The 9,048-nt window shown below is 39.1% G+C and overlaps 1 protein-coding gene across 2 annotated transcripts in view; it reads right to left on the minus strand.

Moving 5' to 3' along the window:
• Nucleotides 1–273: 273 nt before the first annotated feature.
• LOC117481744 (E3 ubiquitin-protein ligase TRIM39-like) overlaps nucleotides 274–9,048 on the minus strand; it is a 108,530-nt gene continuing 99,755 nt past the window's right edge. Inside the window, exons 1-2 of one of the 2 annotated variants that reach the window (XM_034129619.1) lie at nucleotides 3,411–3,528; nucleotides 274–2,798 (exon numbers count right to left, since the gene is read on the minus strand). In XM_034129619.1, coding sequence (XP_033985510.1) covers nucleotides 1,141–2,796 — 1,656 coding nt within the window. In that variant the 5' untranslated portion in view covers nucleotides 2,797–2,798; nucleotides 3,411–3,528 and the 3' untranslated portion in view covers nucleotides 274–1,140. Of the gene's footprint in view, nucleotides 2,799–3,410; nucleotides 3,529–9,048 lie in introns of those variants that run through there. The other variant, XM_034129620.1, reaches the window with a different exon arrangement.

Raw genomic sequence — 9,048 nt, forward strand, 5'->3', positions numbered from 1 at the left:
GTCATCTGAAATAACACTGAACACATTACTCACACACACAACAAAGACCAGTGACCATGAAATTATTATATTTGTATTTTTTATTTAAAATTGTGCTTATCAAGAACGTTATCTTGGATGAAAGACAACATATTTAATCGTTTCTCATTGAGTTCTTGTTTAATTCAGTGATTATAAAAATGTGCTGAGAGGGAAATCATTTGATAAGGCATTTTTTCAAAGTATAAGAAAAGGAGGGTTTCGTGTATGCATGATGAGTTAAAACTGAGAACCTTGTGTTCAATATGCAGTTTATTTTAATGTTTTTAACTCACAATCACATATTTACAGATATATATCCAATATCCAATCACTGATAGTGGAAACAAACATTTCATCCTACAAGCTCTTCACACAAAAATAAATCAACTTATATATTTTTTAATTGTGAATTAGCCACAGGAAATGTGTCATGAAATACAACTGATGTGTAAGCCAGGCCTTCCTGTTCAGTGTTTAGAGCTCGAGTCCCTGCTTTCTCAGACCAAACATCTAGTTTACTGTTTTCTGAACTCACAATCACATATTTACAGATGTCTTTGATTCATAAGCCATTTTAGCAGTAATCAATATAAAACCTGGCATGTAGATATACAAGTTAACAGTTATTAACCAAACCATTTTAAACACAAATGAGGATTTATCATATTATTTAGCTTCATTTAACTTTTTCTAGCAGTATAACTATTACACATACACATATACAGTAGAGGCACGTAATAGGCCTTTCTCTTTAATGAAGCTTTACAACAATTGATTATAAAACATTTAATGTTATCAATTCTAACTGACACATTTGGTGTCATTAGAAACAACCTTCTTTTTTTTTAAAGTTACAATAAATCTATAGATTTATCCAACGTTCATAGATATTCTCCATATGTGTTACGATAAAGTGTTGAAGAGATCATGATTTGATTGTTGAATAGATTAAATCATCCACGTATGTGTTGTATACAGAATCTAAACCATATGTAAATCAATCACCACATTAAACTTATTTTGTAGAAAATAAGATGGAAACTACACAGTTTTGACTCTAAATATCGATGTTTGTTCCCTTGAATGAAAACAAATCAACACATTAAATAAGATGAGTGATTAGTTGACAGGAGAGATGATCAGAGGTGCAGAGTTTTTACGTCCACATTTAACACCAGGGCGGAAGAATGGGTAGAGTTTCTCAGTGAAGGAGCAGCCAGTAAAGGAGTAGATAAGAGCTGCAGCATCTACGTCATAAAAGGAGACCAGACCCTCCTCATAATCCACAAACACCCCCACCTTCTGAGGCCGAGACTTCAGAGAGAGAAAGACTGCAGGTTCATCATTGGCTCCATACTTATTTCCCTCTCTCAGCCATATCGTCCAGAAACCATCTTCAGCACTCAGTGTGATCTCTCCCTTCCTGTTGATCGACTCTCTGGCCACTCCTAAATCCCACTCGGTCTTTCCTTTAACTTGAACCTCAAAGTAAAATCTGCCTGAAGAGAAACTCTGCTTTCCTAAAACACAGATATCATCAGAAAATCTTTCTCTGTTGTCTGGGAGATTATTTTCAACATCACCATCACGGACTTGTTTTCCATCACGCGACAGGATGATATTGGGATGTGCTGTATTAGGATCAAGAGTCACATTCACTGCGTACTTCTGGACCCTCCTCACATCAGCTTCAATCAGCTTCTTCATCTCTTGGCTGAGTGTCTCCTCCAGCTGAACCACAGCTCTCACCACAGTCCCTTCATATGATGATAGAGGGATGCTGACCTTTGTCCAGTCCTTAGTGGGTGATGGGTGTTGGATGTTTAGGGACTGGAAACCCTGGAGAAGATGGAGGTGGTCTTCAGACCGTGAGAGATGTTCAACTTTTGCAACTCTCTTCTTCAGCTGAGAGATTTCTTGTTCCAGCTCTTTGATGAAGTCTTCAGCCCGTTTCATTCTCATGTTCTGCTTCCCTTCTATTGTTTGGATGAACTCATTCAGGTTTCTCTCAACAGACTCTTTCAGAGCAGTGAAGACCTGAACTCCTTCTGCTACCTCTCTGTCTGCTTCTTTCTTACTGAGGTCCACTGAGTGTTTGATCTCCTCAATCTTCAGTTGTCTCTTCTGGATCATTTCCTCACTTCTAGCCTCTTTCTTTCCCAGCGCTGCCTTTTTACCTTCATATCCTTCTTTCAGAGGAACCACATCATGCATCTTGTGGTCTAAAACAGTGCAGAGCATGCAGACACATGTCTGGTCGGTCTTACAGAACAGCTCCAGAGGTTTATCGTGCTTCGGACACATCCTGTCTTCCAGGTTCTCCACAGGGTCGATCAGCTGATGTCTTTTCAGGCTTGAAGCTGTCAGGTGAGGCTCCAGGTGAGTCTCACAGTAGGAGGTCAGACACACCAGGCAGGACTTCAGGGCCTTCAGTTTGGTTTCAGTGCAGACGTCACAGGAAACTTCTCCTGGTTTGAAGACTTGTTGCTCTGAGCTGCTGCTGCTGCTGCTGCTGCTGCTGGCTTTCTGTTGAGCCGACTGTCTGAACTGAGATACCATCTCAGAGATGAAAGTGTTGACCCTCAAATCTGGTCTTGTGGTAAAAGCCTCTTTACACATGGGACACTGGCACCTGTCACTTATATCCCAGTGTTCAGTGATGCAGTTTTTACAGAAGTTGTGTCCACATGGTATAGTGACTGGATCAGTGAACAAATCCAGACAGATGGAGCACAGAAACTGATCTTCAGATCTTAGGTAGCTTGCAGCAGCCATATCTTCACACATGAGAAAGTAAAGAAAACACATCAATCATCAATTCATATTATATATTGTTTTAAAGAAAGAAGTTTGATAACTATACTTGTATTTTTTAATTAGGGTTTTCTGAATGTTGTCTTGCAACCGTGATCATTTAACTCTGACAGGGTCAAGCATACAACTTGGAAAACAGCAATGAAAATACATGTGTTCTCGATCATCTTTTTATTGAAAAATAACACTGCTCTTCTTACTGTGCGACCATAATGATTAATTTCCTCAAGCTGCTTCAAATTAAAAGCATCCAACTGTTTCTCTAATGGAAAGATTTTATTTTGAAACAGCTAGAGGAAATGGGTAAAAGCATTATGTAGGAAGTGATCAGCAAACCATAATAATAGCAGGAAAGCAGAAGTTAATACAAACTCCTCACCACAGAGATTCAGTTACATAAAGTTGATACAAAGAGACTGTTTAAGCTGTTTAACGTGGACTCTATATCATATATATGGTTATGTTGTTGGAGAAAAACAAGTTGGACATAAAGGGTGGAGTTTTCGTCTGAGTAGAGCTGAAGTTTTGTGTTAATCCTGCTTGTTGAAAGTGTAAATATAATCAGATGTACTCACCAGTGTTTGACAGAGACTCTGCTGTGTTGTTGAGAAAGATCTGATGAACTCAGTTTGTATTTTCTTTAGACAGAAACAGAGACTAGTCTCGACTGCAGTGTGGCTGCCTGTGACGTGTAAGCTCTCCTCTTTCCACTGTAGCTCCTCCTCTCACAGCAGCTGGTGTTCCCTCCCTCTGATCTGCATGGATATTGAGAAATACCAGGTTTTCTCTGATAGTTAGGGAGCAAAGGTTCTGCTTTACAGATGTGAGGTGTGTCAAAAGCTGTTTCTAATCTTTATTATGATGAACTATTTCAGTTACATTTATTGGAAACACATGTCAGTAAAATGTCATAATCTAGTTAAAGACTTACTCCATTGTAGTACTTAATGAACTTGAACTATACTGGTTTACTGTCTCCCATCGCATCAACTACAACTTACTGGTCCTTACTTACAAAGCCCTCCACCATCTCCCCCCCCCCCTCCTTACCTCCTCACCCCCTACCAACCCCAACGGTCCCTCAGATCGACCTCAGCCGGTCTCCTATCCATCCCTAAACCCAAATTCTGCAGCTTCGGGAACATGTTTTATTATTATGATTAGTAATGTAAACAACATACCTTCATCAAATGTACAACAAGTACAATATGTATTTACTCTAAAACAGAAATCTATATACAATCAAATAAACTAAAGGCCTTTTAGACATTGAATATGTAACATTAGTGGTCATGATAACAAGGAAGAAGAGTGTTTTCTCTCAGGCAGCATCCCTTATGGATCATTATGGCATTTTGTTGCCTGAATTAAAGCAATCATATTATCCTGTTCTCACTTTTTCCTCGTGAGATATTGGGTCTCGATTGATGAGATTGTTGCCTAATGCTGAAACATAACATGTTAAATGTCCTCAATGCACCGTAAAAAATGAGACAATAGAGAATGATATCTCCCAGTGATTGAACCACTTAAATCAAGGTTACTTTACATTTTAAAGGAACAGTTAAAGCCATGAACAAAATAAAAATCTTGCTGTTTTACAGGTGGTTGTTAAATCCATTTCTTGGTTTTTAATTTGTATTTCTTTGTGTCTCTGTCGCAGGAAGGAGAAAGCAGCAGGTAGCCACAGACCGGGCGGGCATGGCAAAGGTGAGCACAAACAGTCCTTATCGTGTTGTAACGCTTCCTCTTATCTCCTGTCAATCATTTACAGTGTGCTTCATAGTAAGAGGAAAATGGTTAAGTTGCGAAATATATAAAAATATTTCTTAGTTTCTCAAATATATAAAACATTTTACCTGAGGAAATCTCTCTGCAAACATCTCTGTATCTTATTTACCATATTATTGTTGTTGTTGTTGTTTTTCTCTTTCTCTTTCTCTTTGAAACCCATAAATTCAAGAATTCCATTAAAATACAATCCATAATTCAGATTATGTGACAACATTAATTATTATTAGTAGTAGTAGTAGTGTTATTAGTATTAGTATGATAAAAGTGATTCTTAATAAAATATTATTTCTATTATTATTTTTATTTTAATACACATATTATTTAATTATTATTCTAATAATAATAATAATATTTTAGTAGAATTGGTAAGCACTATTTTTAGGTTTTATTTTAAAAGCTTTACTTCCTGTATTAGTCTTTTATTTTATATTATATTATGATTTATCTAGTTTATATTGTGTTGAATTGTTGAAGGAGCCTTTGCTCTAAGGCAGGGGTGTCAAAATCAAATACACAGTGGGCCAAGATAAAAAAAATGGGTACGAGTCGAGGGCCGGACTGGTTCAATGTTTATTGCAAAACTTATTGAAATTAACTCATTGCACATATTAAACCTGGAACTAACAAAGCTTAAATGATTGCCTATAAAAACAACATTAAACATTAAATAATCAGTTGCATTCATTTCTTATGGCTCTATCTTATGATTACATTTTTCCACAGGCCAACAACAGCTTCAAAAAAACTATTTGCCTCAAAGAAAAAAACAAACATGCCCTGTTGTCTCAAGAAAGAAAGTGCAGAAGGAAACATCCATGTAAACTCAGTGTGCTGCTCTGTGATGCTAGTTCAAGCCAGATACTTGGCATCTCATCTTGGGTGCAAGGTCATCAATGTTTGGGGTCAGGCTCTGAGCTGAGGAGATCATCAGGATGGAGTGAAGGTGTGCGTACAATATACCGGCGGACCAGATCTTATAGTAATTAGAAATTATTCTGTGGGCCGAAATTAAATCCACCAAGGGCCTGATTTGGCCCCCGGTCCTTGAGTTTGACACATGTGCTCTAAGGTTTCCCTTGCCAAAGCTGTGCTGTATCGAGTGTGCATTTCACAATAAGCGTTTGCATCTTGAAAAGTACGAGTGGCTCACAGATCGGATCTGATTATTGATCACTCAGAAACAGTTTGACTTCCTGTTATTGACGGCTGTTTGTCCCGCAGCTCCCCGATCTGAAGGACGCTGAGGCGGTGCAGAAGTTCTTCCTGGAGGAGATCCAGCTGGGGGAGGAGCTGCTGGCTCAGGGTAAAACACACACACACACACACACACACACACACACACACACACACACACACACACACACACACACACACACACACACACACGCACGTGCACGTGCACACGCACACGCACACACACACACACACCATGTTTCAATCACTTCAGGGGACATTACATTGACTTATATGCATTTCCTGGAGACCTATCCTAACCTTAACCATAACCAACACATGCTTAACCCTTACCCTAACCCTAACCAAGTCTTCACCCTAAAATTAATGATTCCCCTTATGTCCCCATAAGGGAGGCGAGTCCCCACACCTGACTGTGTAAACAGATCTAGGTCCCCACAAGGATAGTAATGCTAGGTCACACTTACACACACACACACACACACACACACACACACACACACACACACACACACACACACACACACACACACACACACACACACACACACACACACACACACACACACACACACACCTACACACACCTACACACACCTACACACACACCTACACACACACCTACACACCTACACACACACCTCCACGCACCTACACACAGCTATTGGCTAGCGCTCCAACACATCGTACATGAAAGGCTAAGGAGCGGGACATCTCTAAGCGTTTGACCAATCACAACAGAGCCGGCCAGCTAACCAACCAGAGCAGACTGGGCTCTGGTTTCAGACAGAGGGTGAAAAGAGGTGCTGCAGCACAGGCAGTATGAGAAAATGTCTCAGTAGAGACAATACATACTGATAAGAACCTGAAAATGAGCAGGATATGGCCCCTTTAATAACAATGTTGAGATACTTGTACTTGAAGTAGTTGTACTTTAGTATTTATAGTTTTGTTTGACAAAGTGTTACTCTTTAAATAACAAAAACACATTGACTTACATCATATGATGCAGTACTGTACTACCAAGTAATGGCTCCATAATGACAAATTACAACTTTGGAAAACATTATGCTGATAATACTTCTTTACTTTTACTTTATTAACATTTTGAATGCATGACTATTTTTAGGCTGGCTTATTAAGTGAAGTACTTCCCTCACCTCTGTCTCCTCTCCACAGGACACTATGAGAGTGCACTAAAACCTATAGAACAGACTACAGGAGAGAAATACTTCCACCACTAATTAAACTTCCAAAAAAAGATCTGCATAAAATATAAAACAAAAACACTTCCCTGACTCTCCATCTTCATCCTGATTGGTTTCTTCCTCTCTGTTAACGCTTGTTGTTTCCTGTCCTTCAGCGTATCGTGAGTGCACAGAGTCTGAGCGAGGACGATATAGAATGAGAGGATCGAAAGGAAACAACCCTTCCTCATCTTCATTCTCCTCCTCTTCCTCATGTGGACCCCTCCTCTCATGACGACCTGCCAACGCCTCGGCCTCCATCACTCCGGCCGACGTCCATCACTTCCCATCGACGTGTCCTCTAGGGAATTAGTTTTTTATTCCAGCTTTAACCATGACAGTAGCGTCTGTTTGTTTTTTTTACTTAAATTACCCGTTTTGGGGTATGAAGAGTTTCCTTATCATAACTGCCAGAGAATTAAAAGCGCCCGTCCCCACTCCACCACGGTTAATGATAAACTGGACTGGGTGGTGGTGTCGCTCACATCATGTTTCAGGTTTACACTGATTACTGCTATGAGAATATCAGTGGTAGAAAGTTACAGAAATCTTCTCTCTGCTCCACGAAGTATTTATTGTTTTTGTTATCAGTCGTCTTTCTGTTCAGTCTCCACTTGGAAACACTTTTAAAAATAAAGTAACAAAATGTTTTGTTCATTTTAAAGAGAGGACGACCCTCTTTAGGAAAATACAATAAAAAATGGTAACAAACAATGAGGTTGTTTTGTGAGTTTGTTTTATTTTGTGTATGTCAATGCGGGAAAGGGAAGCAACACAAAGCCAGCTGGACCAGATACAAACAACTGTGTTTTTTAATGAACAAAAAGGTTCCCTTGAATGAATAATAAATCAACACATGAAATTAGATGAGTTGACTATGACAGGCAAGATGATCAGAGGTGCAGAGTTTTTGCTATGAAAAAAACCAGGGTTGAAGTATGGGTAGAGTTTCTCAGTGAAGGAGCAGCCAGTAAAGGAGTAGATCAGAGCTGCAGCATCTACGTCATAAAAGGAGACCAGACTAGTCCTGGCAGTGTGAGACTGAAGCTTCGATACATGCTTCAAACCCCTGGACTACAATTCCATAGAAGCAGTGCTTCGAAGCTTGCTTCAAATCACGTGACATATGACGTCCGAAGCAGCAACTGCTTCATTGCCTGAATGAATCACTTGACTGGTTCGCGGTCCAATTACGCGATTCAATGCACTGCCTCGTCTTGATTCTGACAGCTGACAGGTTGAAACAGTTTTACACTTTATAACCGCTCTAAACAATGCGCAATGTGTGGGTTGTTGCTGTTGAGTTGTTGTTGGTATTGCATTTGTATTGGATCATTATAGAGCAAGCCAGGAAGAAAGAAAGGTCGTTCTGGCTCGGGAAACACTTCAAAATGTGGAGAAGTTGTGAACGAAAAGGACAATGACGAGTATCCAAAAAAACCTTAGTCTAAAGAATGGATACCTAATTTTGAGTTATTTAGACTTAATTAACACTTATAGTTTCATGTCTTGTTACATAAGAACAGATCATATTTGTTAAGTGTTATTATGGGAGAATTACTATTCGTGTGGTTCTGCTGCCTTATTAGGCCCATATTGAGCAGAGCATATTAAGACCAAAACTCATGTACAACAACTTCCTTACTTGCAATAAATAAGCACAAATTAGAGGGTTATTGAGGAAACACTCTGAACTAATGGCCTATTACTTGTAGAATATGGTCATGTAGAATAATGCATTAATTAGTGTTTTATAATGACTAATAAACAGCCAATATACTGCTAATATGCATGTTTATGAACAACTAGTTGATGGTGAATTTGTGTACCTTAATATAAAGTGTTACCGGAAACTGTTTACCAATTCAAATCACAGACCAGTTTAGTCGACTTGTATTGTTACAGGTCTACGTGTTGCAGGGAGCTTTGATAGTCTGGTCATTTGCTGTCCCCACATCTGGACCAATTACCAAAAAGC

Source organism: Trematomus bernacchii, unplaced genomic scaffold (assembly GCF_902827165.1).
Source record: "Trematomus bernacchii unplaced genomic scaffold, fTreBer1.1, whole genome shotgun sequence".
NCBI lineage: Eukaryota > Metazoa > Chordata > Actinopteri > Perciformes > Nototheniidae > Trematomus > Trematomus bernacchii.